At 47.6% G+C, this 17,412-nt stretch overlaps 1 protein-coding gene across 1 annotated transcript; it reads right to left on the reverse strand.

Annotated features, from left to right (window-relative positions):
* Positions 1-1,051: 1,051 nt before the first annotated feature.
* Positions 1,052-14,959, reverse strand: LOC146340990 (vomeronasal type-2 receptor 26-like). Its single transcript, XM_084807303.1, has 8 exons — positions 14,903-14,959; positions 12,598-12,695; positions 11,850-12,079; positions 7,758-7,815; positions 6,463-6,479; positions 4,669-5,549; positions 2,816-2,869; positions 1,052-1,156 (listed from the first exon to the last, which is right to left on the reverse strand). The coding sequence occupies exons 1-8, from the start codon at positions 14,957-14,959 to the stop codon at positions 1,052-1,054; spliced, it is 1,500 nt and encodes a 499-aa protein (XP_084663429.1).
* Positions 14,960-17,412: the final 2,453 nt, after the last annotated feature.

The following is a 17,412-nucleotide window of genomic DNA, read 5'->3' on the forward strand; positions in this document are numbered from 1 at the left end:
CCAGTCCTGAGCACCTAAATCCACGTCAGCCTTCATTAATGCTGTGCTACGTCAGTGGATAGCATTTGTTTCAGGAGAACAAGATTCATTTAAATTTAAATACCTAAAGCCTGCCAGTCTTCAGGGCTTTGCTTTGGTAGCAACCAAGCAGAGGGCTGAGAGGTTTTTTGGAGCAAAACTATGGATGTACAAAAGTCACTTACCTTTCCACGGATTATGTTGATGGTGGGAGGGTAGGCGTTCTTTCCTCCCCCCGGAATCCTCGACGGGTGGGAAGCGCTCCGTTCCTCCCCTGCGGAATCCTCCACAGCTGGCTGTGCTCCGCAGCAGCTCTGCCAGAGCCATCTGCAGCCAGATTTCTGGCCGTGGAGGGCTGGGGGGGGGAAACCCGCATATGCAAATGGCTGCGGCTACGGCTGCCGCCATTTGCGTTCCTTATTTTTGGCCGTCTTAGTCTACGTAAATATTTATGTAGACTATGATGGTGAAAATGAAGGGGAACGCAAATTGCATAGCGGGCTCTATTTGCCTCCCTTTTTGATTCACCATTTTAGCCTATGTAAATATTTACGTAGGCTAAAACGGCAAATCAAAAAGGGACGCAAATAGCGCCCACTATGCAATTTGCGTTCCCCTTTATTTTCACCGTCATAGTCTACATAAATATTTACGTAGACTAAGACGGCCAAAAATAAGGAACACAAATGGCGGCGGCCATAGCCGCCGCCATTTGCGTACGCGGTTTTTTGTTTTTAAATCCAGCTATGATAGGCTACGTAAATCTTTCCGTAGCCTATCACGTCATTTTTTTGGGGGGGGGGTTACAAGACTAGAAATGGCGGCGGTGGCAGCCGGTCAGAAGACCAGCGGCTGCAGCCGCCGCCGCCGCCACCAAAGCTGCCACCACCCGGAAGATCCTCCCGGATAAGTCTCGTCCCGGGGGGGATCCGCGGGTGGGTGGAGGGGCAGGCCGTTCCGCCACGGAGTTCAGGGGGCCAAACGCACTGGCATTCGGCCTCACCATGATCCGTGGCGGAATTCTCTGCTATCCCTAAGAAAAACCAGTAGACAACTTCAAAGTAACCAGCTCCTTGGAGGACCGAAAGGTCTCCTGGTCTTGAATGTCAACTGAATGACTTGGAGATGCGGAGAGTGCCTAGCAGAAGGCAGATCTTGACGAACAACTAACGTTTGAAGCTGATTCTCCAGTGGTGAAAAAGAACTCACAATCTTACTCTGTTTGGAGGTGGGCAAGAGATCATGATCTCCAGGTTGACTGATTCATTTAGAATTTCTCATTTTAAAATAAGACAAGTTATCTGTCAAGTTAGAATTGTAAAATGATACAACTAGCTGGAAAACAATGTTTCTAAAATATTAAGACAATTATCAATATCAATAATGAGTAAAAATTGAAAACAAAAGAAAAACTAAAAATCAGCATCTAAAAGCTCGGAATAAAATTATTTTTCCCAGTCCACCTCAAACACCACTAGGAGATTCCTTTCACACAATGATAAAAATTGAGAGTACAATATCCAATGTAAAGCTTTTAATCCCCTCTCGTTGAACCCGAGTCGGGCTTAGTTAGTCACATTCTCTGACTGCAGGGGAGAATCAGCCTCTCTTTGCAAAAATACAAATCGCATGCAGTGATGTGTTGATACTATGACAATGTCAGAAGACTTAGTCAGTAACGTCATCCATTCATTCATATGAGGTTCTCTTCTCTTCTCAGTGCTGTTGTGAGGAAACACAAGAGCACTTTCCTTTTCCAAATGGTTGAGGGATCACCCAAGCTGCAGTGAGGATCCAACCTGTAAGCAGGGTGGGGGACCTCCAAGTAAACCCCAAGTGTAACTTTTCCAATACAAACTCCATAATTTGAGAGTCTAGTGAGGTGTTGAAACTGTTGAGTGAGATGTCAAGTGAGGTGACAAAAATGATGAAATTAATTGACGAATTAAAACAAACGGCAGCACCCAAAATGAACGCCGCTACTCATGCGCCATCTTCTTTTGTAACCAACTCTAACCAGCTCTCTCTCACACAATGAACCGAACGCAGGCTGCTCTCCCCCACCTCCACCCCTGTCACTGACCGGAGAGTGCTGGGTTAACTTCAGCTCCAATTTGGCAGCTAGAGCCTGAGGCAGTAAATTGGTGTCCAAAATATGGGTGTTTGAATACTGCCTTATATTTCTTAGTTAGATGTGTCTCTGGCAAAAATACGACCTCTGGAAAGTGCATTGTAATTTCTGTTGTAACCCTTTTCCTCTTAACAATTGTGCTGCTTGACCATGTTCACACACACACAGAGGTCCCAGAAACGCACCACTAAACCTCTGCTGCTGCTTGGGCCTCTAGTCCACACGGCAGTGATTCCCCTGCCCACCACACCTGCACATTCCATGGTCCACATGATGAGACACCCACAGACTTGCATTATGCAAATAAAAAATATTTTTAAAATAAGGACATGGCATTTAAAAAATCAATTCCATCAACGACAGTGGAAAGGGTGAGGAAAACATCAGTCTCTAAAATAAGGAGACTATACTTCTGTTCACAAATGATGGGCACCAAAGGGAGCCAACACAGACTTTGAGGAACACTCTTGCATGACTGAGTTTTTTCTTCTTTTTACTGTTAACTGCCTTTCTCCAGCAATATTTAACCAATCTCCCTGAAAATTTCCGGTGATGTAAAACAAGCATGTCTTTCTGGCATCTGCAAATTTCAGGAAGGATGGTGAAATCTTTGAGATTTTATAAAGCTTAGAACAACGCACCTGCCTGATTTCCATTCCACATTACGGGACCCTGTTTTGTCCCTGACACCTTATCTAACAGGAGCCACAACCGGGCCTGCTATAACGAAGAGGTGCATTGTTATTTTTCCAATGTTCAATAAAAGGTCCCTGATTTTGAAGGAATCTGTTACTGTTGTCTCCTCTCTCACCCTAACTTTCCATTTTTCCACAACAGCATATTCATACATTTTACATTCCAGCTCTGTAAATATGGGTGTCGCTGACATTGACCATAATGTGTTCTTGCTGCTAGCATCACTCCCTCTAAAAGTGAGCTCAGGGGGCAAGTGCCAACAACAACCAAGCCACAATGAGGCTCCTGAGAAACAAGAGAGAATTATGAGCATTCTGGAAGGAAACAGGTTTGCACAAGTACTGAAACATGAACACAATTTATTTTATTAATTTTCATTTAGCATTGCATTTATATCTGGCCGTGTTTCCTATTTGAAGGAACGCAAGTTTCAAATGCCTCAACAGTGGCCAATAAAATGTAATGAAACCTATCCTCCCCAAGACCAATCTAGTGAACAGAACGGAGAATGGCATGGAGGAGAGAAGAATGTTCTCCTTATGTTGGAAGTCAGATCCGTACAATTTAGAGTATCTCCGAAGTAAGCCTAATCCTGAACCATACTGCAACTCCCTGTTGTACCTATAATGCATGATATGTAACACTAATTCCTGATAGTGTGATGGCATGATTTTTTTAGGGGTGGACGAAAGTCACTTACCTGTCGTCGAAGGCCGTTCGCGGTGGGGGGGAGGTGCTTTGCTGCTCCCCCCGTGAAGTTCAGGCCGGGGGGGAGGGTACCCGCCTCGCCCGGCCGAAATTCAGGCCGGGGAGGAGGCGCCTCGCCTCGCCAGGCCGCGAACGCGAAAGTAAAAAAAAAAAACGCCCCCTGATAGGCTACGTGATGATTCACGTAGCCTATCACGGCTAGATCTGCAAAGTCAGCCGTGATAGGCTACGTGAATCGTCACATAGCCTATCACAGGTGACTTTAAAAAAAAAAAAAAGAGTGTACGGATAATGGCAGCCCCCATAGGGAGCCGCCATTCACGTTCCTTATTTAGTCGCTGTAGTCTACGTAAATGTTTACGTAGACTACGGCAAAAATAAGGGCAACGCAAATAGCGTTGCCCTTATTTTCGCCGTAGTCTACGTAAACATTTACGTAGACTACAGCCACCAAATAAGGAACGGGAATGGCGGCTCCCTATGGGGGCTGCCATTATCCGTACACTCTTTTTTTTTTTTTTAAGTCACCCGTGATAGGCTACGTGACGATTGACGTAGCCTATCACGGCTGACTTTGCAAATCTAGCCGTGATAGGCTAGGTGAATCGTCACGTAGCCTATCAGGGGGCGTGTGTTTTTTTTTCTTTCATTATAAATGCGGCGGCGGCAGCCGCTCCCGCCTCGCTCGAACACCCGCCGAACCGCCGGCCGGACCAGGCACCGGGAGGGACATTTGCAAAAGGTAAGTCCCGTCCCTGGGGCAGGTGGGGGGCGGAGGATTTCTCCCCGAAACTTGTTTGGGGGGCCAAACATGTTGGCGCTCGGCCCCCCGAAGTTTCGGGGAGAAATTCTCCGCCATCCCTAGATTTTTTAAAAAAAATATATGGTTGAAAGATATCTAGGAGCAATATAATGCCATACAGACAACCTTTAAGTCCACTTCCAGTTGACTGGGAAAGAGCAAAAGCCCAGTGTGGAAACGATCTTGTAGCTTAAGGAATAACTCAGCACATTTAATAATGTTATTGGCCTTCTTACACATATACTTGACAGGAAACTAGAGTAGCAGGGCATGTTTCAAAGTGATAGACACCCTAAGTCCTTCTCCTGATTACATGATCTTTGCAGTTGAGACTGGGCCTCAGCACTATAATGTAGCATTTGGGGAGGAAGATGCAACCCAGGAGACCAGCCCCAGAGGCCAAGATGGAGAAGACCTCCACAGCCACCATGGACTTCCCCTTAGTGCTCAGGTAGGTGGGCACAAAGGAGACCCAAACACTGCAAAGCACCAGCATGCTGAAGGTGATAAACTTGGCTTCGTTGAAGGTGTCAGGCAGTTTTCTGGCTAGGAAAGCCACCATGAAGCTGGCGACAGTCAGAAAACCCATGTAACCCAGGACAGTGTAAAACATAGTGACTGAGCCTTCATTACATTCGACGATGATTTCTCCAGCCAGAGAATGGAAGTCCAAGACTGGGAATGGGGGAGAGGTCACCAGCCAATAAGCACAGATAATAGCTTGGATGAGGGGACAGGCCAGGACAATGGAGTTTGTTAGTTGTCTCCCCAAGAGTTTTCTGGCCATGTTTCCAGGCTTGCTGGCCATGAAGGCCAGAACCACTGTGACAGTTTTTGCAAGCACAGAAGAAATGGCAACGGAGAAAATGATGCCAAAAGCAGTTTGACGTAGAAGACACGTGACCTTCATGGGGCGACCGATGAACAGAAAGCAGCTGAAGAAACAGAGCAGGAGAGAAAGAAGGAGGACATAGGTGAGGTCTCGGTTGTTGGCTTTGACGATGGGTGTGTCACGGTGTAGAATGAAGGTGGCCAACACTACAGATGTAGTCAGAGAGAGGAAAAGAGCCAGAGAAGCTAAAGTGAACCCCAGTGTCTCCTGATAGGAAAGGAAGTGGGTCTTCTTGGGGAAACAGTGGTCTTGGTTGCTGTTTGGATGTTGATCTTCTGGGCATGGGACACAGTGATCTGAATCTGGAATGAGCAAAAGTATCTCAACTTGGCTTACATGTTCTTTTTGTACAGACAGTGCAGGCCACAAAGAAGGAGACAGAAATGTCAGTTCCCTAGCTTACTGTCCTTATAAGCGTGCAGCCTCCCTTTTCGTATTTTCTCTTTACGTTTCAACAACATATTGCATAACAGCAGAGTCAGGAAGGGTACAAAACACTGCTTTCCACCTGTGTAGGATAGCCCATGCTAGCAGACCCATGTTCCATATTCTGCAAGAAGAAAAACCTGAAGTGTGTAACTAGAAATTGAAAACAGTTAAGGGTAAGAACATCACCACAGACTGTCACGTGCAGCCCCTTCCAAATATGGCATTTGCTTCAGATGACACACTTTCTTCAGAGGAGATGTATTGGTGCAGATGCTTGGAAATAGCTGACAGGAATCAGTATAGATTAAACAGCAGTTTCCTTGACATTGGAGTATCATGCTCCCATTGCTACAACAACTAATCATTATTCAGCTTCATGTTTAATGCCCAAACAACCAAGATTGGAAAGCTGGTGTTTAAAACACTATGCCTGGAAAGGTGAGCCAAGGCAAGTATTTAAGGATATTATTATTCTTTATTATTTAAACAGAAGGTTTCTTCAGGAAATTGTGAATAGTTTGCAAAACAGGAAACCACCGAGTTATGCAATCCCCAATGTTTTTTATGGAGAAACTGTTCATAGGTTAATTGGCCGTGTCTTCTCCTTGCACATGATCTTCCCATGCTAACCCCGGTATGCTCTGCAATTGAACAAGGTTCTCAATGCTTGAGCTACCTGTCCGGTTAGAAATCGTCCCTTCTGGGCAACGATCACATCTGTAGCAGCAAACCGGCTTCCCCTCTGGAACTTTTCTCTGGTGCCCTGGAGAGCACCGTTCCACACACCTCGCAGAGGGAGGCACCTAAAAGGGGAGACAGAAATAGCTGAGGTTTTACACGCAATGAATGTTGTACCAAAATAGGACAGAGTTACTCAACAGAGTTTCCCAAAACAGAATGGATAGGATCACCAGTTTAGAAAGTCTGAATATTTTCTGGTTTTCTGTAGGTTCCTTAGAATCATCGTAATGGATGGAAGCTGATGGAGATATACATGCTCATACAGATGCAAAAACATGAAGCTGCATCCCACTGCATCAGACCCTTTCTCTGCCTCTCTAGGGATGCTGGAAAAATCCTCCACAGACCCCAGTGAGGGGTCCGCTATGCTGCTTGCGTCCCTGCTATTTGACGTGATAAGCTATGTTAATCTTACATAGCCTATTGTGTGAAAAAACAGGGACGCAAACGGCGTATTTGCAACCCAGCTCCAAAGTCCCTGCTGTGGTTTTGGAGCTGGCCAGCGGCTCCCTGGAGTCAATGCAGAGTGGGCCAGCTGACAAGAATTGTGGTGGAGGAGGAATGGATTGCTTCCCCCCCCCGGCACCCCCCCCCCCACAGACAGCAAGGTAAGGGATTTGTACATCCCAATACCTCACCCACTATTGTCTGCACGGAGTGGAAGTCGCTCTCCAAGCTTTAAGACTGGGGCCTTTTTCCAGCCATACCTGGAGATGCCAAGGACTCAAACTGGGAATTCGCATACAAAGATGGTTCTTTCTCACTGGAGAAGGACCCCTTCCTGCACTCAATAGGCCTTTGGTCTCATCTAGAAAGACACCTTCTGTTCTCAAGCCATAGAACTGCAGCATTCTTTATGGCCCCCATGACATTCACTTCAAACCCACCTCTGTAGCCCACACGATTGCATCAGCATGAATGGTGAAGTCCTGGTCAGGAGGAGCTTCCGGATCCACCTGTCCAACTTTGGTGTGAGCTAAAGATTCATTTGGGAAGAAAATCACATTCACAATATCGTATCTCTCCCCCTTTTTAAAGAAAGAGACTTCATCTCCAGCACTGTTGTTAAACCGGACATTCCTCAAAGAGGCAAGAATCTGAAATAGAGGAGAGAATTATAAACAGGGTAATGCTGAGTGAGTTCTGGTGTCTTCTGACATTCTGTGACTGCCATCAAGTTAGAGACTTCTTCTTTTCTTTACTGCATTGTTTTGATGAACACTGAAGGTTCATTCAGATGGCTTCATTGGGCAATTGCTCAAATATGCTTGGCCAGTGGTTTGCCCATTTTTCTTTGGGTCTACTTGCTACAAGCCATGTTCCTATCTTTGTGTGTGTACCAGAAGTAGTAGGGTGGTGCCATCAAGGCGCACAACACCTGAGATGTCCTCATGCTGCCTGGCAAGAATGAACACAGGGCAGGGGGGCGGAGAAGCTGCCTGTTTTTTGCTCCTGGAGATGAGGGGTGGGGAAAAGAATACTGTGTATTTGGGGTGACAGCTTGCTTACTTCATCCTCCTCAGTAGCCTCAGTTTTAAATACATGATTATCACAGAAGCACCATTGGTCTCCACTGCTTTTTATTCACTTCCTAGTGCTCTTTACGGGAAATGATGGCAATGAAAGAATATCTATAGGGAATGTCTCTATTGAGACCTTTAGGTTGGACAAACAACCCTTCTCCTAGGCTCAACCTTTGCTTCCAGGATCAGACCACTGAGAAACCACTAAGGAACCTATTATAAGATTGTCAACTCTCAAGAGGACGTTACCTGCCATGGCTGAAGATTCAGCAGCCTCTTGCCTCCCCCTCTCAATGCATGTTTGGATCCAGATGAGGACACAGCATGTAACGTGTGTGCAATGGAATAGACAGCATTGTAGATACTGTAGCTGTAACTGGACATGGGCATTGCAAGGATATGGCTCTTCAGGTCCTGTACATTCTCCTCCCCAGTGCAGTTCCTCCATCCCCACGGAGAGATTTCTCCTGGTTTCAGAAAGTCACAGTTAAAAGTGAGTCGCCACCATTGTTGTAGAAATACATCTCCTTGTGGTTGGTGTGGATTTAAGCCCCGGAGAAAATGTGTGAATTCTGGCATATCCTTCCTGTGGACTCTGAAGTGCAAAGCACCATGGAAATCTTTGGCCTTGTATAAATTTTGTCCTTCCGCAGAAGTTTCCCGATGGGCTGTCAGGATCCATGCCTTCCTAAATGGGATCTTGGTCTTTTCTTCATGAAAAGCCAAGAATGCTTTTAATATGAGTACAATGCTGGTGTCCCCATAGACAATAATCACTTGGGGTTCAAACCAAGCACTAGGAATAGATCCAAGGTATGCTTGTTGTAAAAGGAGAGGGCTTGTTGGGTCGAACATGTCAGTGAAGGCCACACAGATGTCCTTCTGCTTGAGCATTGGTGTCAGTGTCTGGATGAAATTTTCACCTCTCTCCTCAGTTAAGGCAACCAGCCCAATCCAGTTCCAATGGAAATGCAGGAGCAGCTGGACAAGGCCCACATATTGTGCAAGTTCATTAGTATCAATCCGGTAGAAGGAAGGAAATTCTGTTTTTTCTCCCTGAACAGGGTCAGCCAAACCATAACCGAGCTGAAAGAAGGATTTTCTTGTGAGTCTAGAGCAGTGAATTTTGTGCTCCTTTCAAGACTGACACATTTTTAATGGCATAATCTTCCATGGACTGCTACAGCCAGCTTCAGATCCATGAAGTCCTATCCAGAAGGAAGACATCCACTTGAAACATAGACGTCTAATATGAAATGAAGCTCTCTTTAAGGTCCCCCCTACTGTGGATATCAACCCAAAAGTCAGGGCTGCCCTGGAGGTAACCTTGGCACAGTTTCTTGCCATTGTCCTGAAGAGGCCCATGTTGCTATACTGAAGCAGTAGGACACTTCTAAGTGTGGTGGGGATTTAGGGCCACTCCCAAATAGGATAGTTTGGTCAACCAGTTCCATTGTGTGTCAAAATCCTTTAGGACACGTGAAATGGAAAATGTGACATAATGGTAGTGTATCTTAATCAGAAACCCCGTAAGTTCCTCTACTCGGAACACTTTCCATTTTCATCCCAAGATGTGTGGCTGAAACACAAGCTCTTTTATATGGAAATGTGTCCCAATACATACAACTCTGACCAATGTTATATTATGGTGGGGTTAGGTTCCCACAGTCACTGGAGGAATTAATTAAATGCATTAACCAACTGCAGCAAAATCAAGGAGTCTTGTGTCACTTTGTTCAAGAACACTCATACAGAAGAAGAGCCATGTTACATCAGACCAAGGGTCCATCAAACTCACCATTCCTTTCCCACATTGGCCAACTAGCTGTCAACCGGAAGCCTCCAGGAGGACAGAAGTGCAACAGCATCGTCCCGTCCATGTTTCCCAGGAACAGGTCTACTTAGGCATACTGCCTCTGGTTCTGGACGTAGCACATAGCCATCAGGACTATGAGCCATTGAGAGCCTTTTCCTCCAGGAATTCATCTAACCCCCTTTTAAAGCCATCCACGTTGGTGGCCATCACTACATGTTGTGGTAGCGAATTCCATAGTTTCACTATGCACTCTGCGAAAAGGTCTTCCTTTTCTCTGTCCTGAGTCTCCAACCAATCAGCTTCATGGGATGACCCCAGGTTCTAATATTTTGAGAGAGGCCGAAAAATAGCTCCCTATCCACATTCTCCACACCATGCAGAATTTTGTACACCTCTATTATTTCTCCCCTTACCCTCCTTTTTTCCAAGCTAAACAATCCCAGCTGTTGTATCCTTCCCTCATGGGGGACAGGGGGAGATGCTCCAGCCCCTTGATCATCTTAGTTGCCCTTTTCTGCACTTTTCCCAGCTCTACAATATCCTTTATTAGCAGTTTTATTCTCAATTCCTTGTCCAAATATGTCAAACATGGACTTTGCCTGTTTTACAGTGGCCACACACTGGGCTGACACTTTCATCAAGCTGTCCACCACAACCCCAAAACCATTTCCATGTTCAGTCACCACTAGCCCAGATCCCATCAGGTTATACTTGAAGTTGGGATTTTTTGTCCCAGTGTGCATCACTTTGCATTTGCCTACATTGAACCTCATTTGCCATTTGGATGCCCATTCCCCCAGTTTGGAGAGATCCTTTTCGAGCTCCTCACAATCCCTCTTTGTTTCAACCACCCTAAATAATTTGCTGTCATCAGCAGGGATGGACACTGCACTGCACACTACTCATTCCAGACCATTTATGAACATGTTGAAGAGCATTGGTCCCAGTACAGAACCTTGTGGGACCCCACTATTTACATCCCTCCATTGGAAGAATTTACCATTTATTCCTATTCTCTGCATCCTGTTATTAAACCAGTTACTCATCCATAAGAAGAGCCATTCTCTTCTTCCATGACAGCTAAGTTTGCTCAGGAGTCTTTGATGAGGGACTTTGTCAAAAGCTTTTTGGAAGTACATGCAGACAATGTCTAATGGGTCACTCTTGTCTACACATCTATTGAAACTCTCAAAGAACTCTAAAAGGTTACTGAGACAGGACTTACCTTTGCAGCAGCCGTGCTGATTCTTTTCCAGCAGGGCTTATCCTTCTAGTGGCTTGCTAATTTTTTCTTTCATAATGCTTTCAACCAATTTACCCAGAATAAACGTTAAGCTAACTGGCCTGAGATTTCCCGGATTGCCCCTGGATCCCGTTTTAAAAATGGGTGTTACATTGGCCATCATCCAGTCCTCTGGTATAAAGGCTGATCTTAGGGACATGTTGCATACTTTGGCTAAAAAATGAGCAATTTCATATTTCAATTCTTTGAGAACTCTAGCATGGATACCATCTGGGTCCGGTGAATTTATTTGCTTTCAATTTATCAATAAGGTTGAGAACTTCATCTCTGGTCACCACTATTTGTCTCAATTCCTCAGACTCCAGTCTTGACAACATCCATTCAGGCACAGGTATCTGTCCTATATCTTCTTCAGTGAAGACAGATGAAAAGAATTCATGCAGCTTCTCTGCAATCACCTTATCCTCCTTTAGCAGGAGGTTTGTTTGCGAATCTTTAAGGTATTGCAAGAATCCATTTTTTACTCCCACTTCAAAGCTTTTTCTTAAGTAACAGACCCATTGCTGAGTGGGAATAGTCAAACAATAGCCCCCTGAGATTCCTGGATATGACCAAAGCTATCTCAGGGCAGGTTAGCCAAAGTCAGAAGGCCTCCTACTCCTCCCATCCAAAATCAAGGCAACACACCCACTGCATGGGGGGAAATGGTTTCAGAGATTGGCCTCTCCACCTCAGAGTTCCTGAGTTCTGCAGATCCCCCACATCTCTCCCCTAATGAATCCCCTCACCTGTGGGATCTTGAAGGTGCCCATTAAGGAAGCAATCTCCCTTGAGGATTTGGAATCGAGACCCCCAATAACGGAGAGCAGCTCATCTGGCTTGTCACATTTATAATTAGGAGACATTTGCCCCCGTGTGGAGAACAGAGACAGGCTGTTCAAGTGGATCCATCTTGCGATGTTGCTGTGGTCACAGATGTGAAAGCCAAGAGTGTGGTTGGGAAGGAGACCTGTGTCCTTGTGGATCTCCTTCATGGCGAACGCCAAGGCCAGAACTTGCTGGTAGTGCTTAAATATCATCCTGCAATGATGGGAGTTATGTTGGGAGGTGAGTGAAGATACAAAATAATTTAATATTAGGTGGGAAGGAGACATTTGTTGCTGCTATGATTACCCAACTGCAAGTCTGAAATGTTTGCTCATTTACTTCAGCTCACCCAGAAATCAACCTTCCCCACCCCTGTCTTACATGAAGTCTGCAGGAGGTGGAAGGGTGGCCATTTCTTGGTCATTATGAAACTCTTCACATGAACCACAACCATTGTTTTGCTCTGCCTTCCCTTATTGCACCAAGCAGCCTCTAGGGGCAGGTCACCTGTTCTCCCAGTTCACAAAGAAGTGGAGATATGATGGCCAGCCCTCCCCAGGTCACCCCACCCTCAGCTCGATTCAGAGGAGGAGACTGCAAAGCCAGCTTCTGGCTCAAGACCCTGACAATTATTTATTCCAAACTCAGTTACAAGGAGGACACAATCCAGCGACTTCAGTGTTGGTGGAAGAAAGTATGAAGTGTCCTCCCAACCTATTGGTTGAATGCACAAATCCCAGCTGTAGCAGTAGCAGTAGATGCAACAGCGGAGCTTGGCTCCCCCAGTCCCCAGGGTTTCTGTGTCACTACCATCGCACCATCCATCTTGCTAGAAAGGGAAAGAGGAATTGTGCTCCAGCTTAGAATGGGAGCATACATAGCTCAGTGCAACACAGCACAGGCTTTGCATCCTTTGCATGCACAACGTCCCAGGTTCAATGCCCCACTTCTCCAAAAAAGGTAGGAAAGCTTCCTGACTGAAACCCTGGAGAGCTGCTGCTGCCAGTCAGTGCTGACAACTCCAGGTTGGATGGACCAAGGGTCTGACTCGGTATACTGCAGCTTCATATGTTGCCATGCAGCCGGAGAAGAACCCCCAGGTCTCTGCTTCTCATTACAGGTTGATGCCAAATTAGGATCAGCCTGGAAGGAGCCCTCTAACCTGCAAGCAAAGCAGGCAAACATCTGTCCCAGATCCCTCTTGTGGACACTTACAAACCAGAAGTGCGGAGTTCTGGTGGTGCTAAACCACTAAAGTCCTGAGTCTCTTTATAGTAATTCATGCCAACTGGTAAATTCCCTCCGACAATGAGGTCTCCAGGGCTGTGATAGGCTTGCAGTTCCTTAGGCCTGGTCAAGAGGCAGGTGGTCCTCAGCATCCTCTGGGTGGCCTGAGGCACCATCCAGAGCAGCAGCAGCAAAATCATCAGCGGCACAGAGAGACCTTCCCTCCTATGTCAGCGACCAGACAGACCCTGAAGAAGAGCTGAATATACAGGCCCCAGCAGGGGAATTCGAGCGTAGCCAGAAATGATCAGCCCTGAAGTCATCAGACACTGCCCCACCCCACATGGAAGGGCTCAGGACATCTTTATATGAAGCATGTTTTCTCCTGGATTTCGTTGTTCTTGGTTGGGTGGGTGGAAATCCATGGGGGTTCATCAGAAATTACTGTCATTTCCACAATTCCAGAGTGGCAAAATAGCCACAGCCCCAGAGCGCTGAGCTCCCTTTGCACAGTGGAGGGAGGAGGGAAAAGTTTCAATTGCTTCTCTGTGGGGCAGACGGGCTCCGAGACTGGACTTGAGTTGTCAAGTTCTGGCCTTGGGACTGTGTGGAGCTGAGGCCCTAAATCCAAGATGGAGTCTGATCTTGTACCAAAGTTCATTAGCCCAGATAGGTGACTGGGGAAAGGGAGGAGCTGGGTGTGGCAGAGTCATGCTCAGTCATGCTTGGAGCAACCATAGTATGTGAGCTGTGTGTCTAAGCTTAAATGCATGTCTGTTTCTCTTGTAGGCCGGATGGAAGTTTACGTAGTTGCATACTTTAGTTTACGTAGTCCATTGTCGCTGCCATTTGCGTATGCGTGTTTTTTTTTCTTTTTACTCAGCCGTGATAGGCTACGTAAACATTTCCATAGCCTATCACGGTGTTTTTTAAAAATCTAGACGTGATAGGCTACATAAATCTTTACATAGCCTATCACAGTGTTGTTGTCTTTTTTTAACTGGAAATGTCGGCGGCGGCAGCCGGTTGGAAGACCTGCAGCCGCCGCCACCGAACCGCCACCGAACTGCTGCCGCCGCCACCAGGAAGATCTGCCCATGGTAATTCCCGTCCTGGGGGGGGGGCGGGGGAAGCAGACCGTTCCAGCACTGATTTCGGGGGTCTGAATGCACTGGCATTCGGCCTCCCTGAGATTCGTGGCGGAATTCTCTGACATCCCTAGTAAAAACCCATCAAGGGAGTTTGTCGAGAAAGCATACATACATAGAGTACATGTATCTAAGATGGGCCCCCTCAGCGGCAGGGGAAGGGGAGACCAGGGGGGAGAACCAGTCTCCTGTCTGAGGAGAAACCGTTCTGAGAGAGACTCTGAGGGGGGATTACGGAAGGCCACTGAAGCGCGCTAATTCATCTGCTGAAGAGGCCTCAGCGCTGAGACACCAAAGGCCTAGCGCTGCTCTTTAGCCTCCCGTAATGGATCTCCCTCAGAAGGAGCAGTGGGAAAATACTGGGGGGATGCAAAATTAAGACAACGACATCTGCACTCCCTGTAAAAATTCAGGGACTGAGGCAGGATGAGGGCACAAGGAAAGCCTCATCTGGAAGCCCACTTCTCTGTTTTGCTTGTATTTTTTTAAAAGGGGACTGGCCCCCCTCACGTTCTTCTGCCCCAAGGAGGAGGATTTTCCAGCTTAAAATGGAGAGACGGGGGAGCTCTTGGTGGCACAATTAGCGCAGAATGACCTATTACAGGTGAAGTCACGGAGCTGTCGGCTCTCTTCACACCTGGCAATTCATCCCACTACAAACCGGTCCTTTGGATCCCGGATCCTTTCCAGGAGTTGGACTGGCCCTGTATACGGGCATCTCTCCTAGCGCGTCCCTCTGCTCTGTCCCTTTTCATGACTGCATGGAAAAATCAGGACAGAAGGCTGATTGGTGGATCCTTTGGATTCTGCAGCAGGAGGGAAGTCGGAAGCCCTTCTCTTGAACTTGACAGTGGAGGGAGCCCCCCTTCCAGATGCATCTGCTTGGGTCCTCATTGTGCTGCCACAGGAGGCTTCCCATCTACTGGTTTTCTGCACTTTTATTTGACTCTCAAAGTCTGAAGTACCTGTCCAGTTAGAAATGGTCCCTTCCGGACAACGATCACATCTGTAGCAGCAACCCGGCTTCCCCTCTGGAACTCTTCTCCAGTGCTCTGGAGAGCACCACTCCACACACCTCACAATGGGCACCTTCTAAAAGGAAAAAGGCAAACAGCGGAGGATTTTCACATAGCAGCAATTGCACTAAATGTAGCTACTCAACAGAGTTTCCCATTACATGATGGAGGGGATTATGAGTCCAGGGAAATACGTGGTACCGCTGCCTCTTATTAGAATGGCAGTTTAGCAGAGACAGGCAAAGCAGAACGCTGGTTTGCCAGTCCCACATTCACATGTATAGACACCATTCTCTTCCTTTAGTTCTGGATGTGGCCTTAGCAGCCGCCATTTATGTCCTGCCAGGCTGCCGTGACAGGCTACGTAAGTATTTACGTAGCCTATCATGGCAAAGAGCAGGGACGCAAACGGCGGCTACGCTTTAATTATGTTAAACACTTACGTAGCCTATCACAGCAGCTTGGCAGGACACAAATGGCGGCCGTAGCAGCAGGCCGAAAGACCATCCGCTGCCGGAGCAGCCACCGGAGCTCCAGGTAAGTTTCGTTCCAGGGGGATTCCGCGGGCTGGCAGAAGGTGGGAGGTCATTCTGCCATGGGTTTCGGGGGGCCGAATGCCAGTGCATTCTGCCTCACTGAAATCCGTGGCGGAATTCTCCGCCATCCCTAGCCGTGATAGGCTACGTAAGTATTTACGTAGCCTATCACGGCCATTCGAATGACGCGAATGGCTGCTGCAGATGCGGCCGCCATTCAACGAGCACTGCAACAGCCGACAAAGGTAGGCTCCGTACCAGGCCCATTTCGTGGGAGGGGCAGGGGGCTTCGTTCCACCACGGATTTCAGGGGGCCGAATGCACTGGCATTCAGCCTTACCCAGATCCATGGAGGAATTCTGCACCATGCCTATGTAGATACTTACGTAGATTATCACAGCTTGGCAGGGACACAAATGGTGGCCAGCATAGCGGAAATCCGGCTGCAGCCTGCAGCTCTGCAGCCTTGTCCTGGAGCAGAGCCGGCCAAGCAGGATTCTGGGGAGAGGGATAAATTGCCTCCCCCCCACTGTGGATGCCCCTGACCAGAGCAAGGTAAGGGATTCGTACATCCCTATGAGTATCAGAAACCATTTTCTTCCTCTGTGGAGAGTTTCATAAACATAGACCTCAGACAGAGAATGGGCCCCCATCTCTCCAGTCCGAGACAAGGGAGTTCTCTCCTAGCCTAGACTTCCTGCCTTTCCCCCTGAAGTTGCCATGATGGGGGAGCAGTTCTGTCAGGAAGCGGCCTCTCTTTTCTGAACCATGAGGGTCCAAGGGGAAGTCTCCAAGGGCAACAGCAGAAGAGCCTGTTAGCTCCTTTAGAAAGAATAAAGGAGTAGAAAAATGAATAAGAATTCCTCGTGACACTCTGAGGGGTTCCCGGGTTCCTCTGGTGAAGGGCCTGGACATTTCATTCTGGTTCCAAAGCTGTGGATGAAATGTAGACTCAGCCTGAGCCATTGATTGTTCAACCAGTCTTTCAAGTCTGCATCCAGTCATGGAGGAGGGGAGGATGGAGGAGCTGAGCTGGCAGGAGAGGCAGGCAGAGAAGGGCCGGAGTCCAGGGCTAGAGCACACACAGTCTTCATGCAGAAAGTCCCAAATTTGATCCCCAGGAACTCCAGCTAGGGTTGGGAACGGCTCTTGCCTAAATTAGGGATGTTAGAGAATTCCGCCACGGATCCCAGGGAGGCCGAAATCCAGTGAATTTGGCCCCCTGGAATCCATGGCGGAATGGAGCAACCCACCACACTGCCCTGCAAAAGCCTCATGAAACGGAGCCTACCTGGCTGCAACTCCAGCAGCGGAGGCTCCGGTGGCGGCCACAGCGCCTCCGGCGGCAGTGGCAGCTCTAGCCATTGCTGGGCTGTGGCTGCAATTGGTGGCTGCTACTCCAGGCGCCATTTGCGTCCCTGGCAAGCGGTGATAGGCTATGTAAGTATCTACATAGCCTATCACGGCTTAGGGCAGGGACGCAAATGGCGTAGCCGCCGCCATTTACGTAGCCTATCACAGCAAAAGACAGGAGAGCAAATGGCGTAGTGGCTGCCATTTGCACTCCTGTCTTTTGCCGTGATAGGCTTCGTAAATATATACATAGCCTATCACGGCAA

The sequence above is a fragment of the Heloderma suspectum genome, chromosome 6 (genome assembly GCF_057233095.1).
Source record: "Heloderma suspectum isolate Gila_16-S chromosome 6, 16-S_ref, whole genome shotgun sequence".
Lineage (NCBI taxonomy): Eukaryota > Metazoa > Chordata > Lepidosauria > Squamata > Helodermatidae > Heloderma > Heloderma suspectum.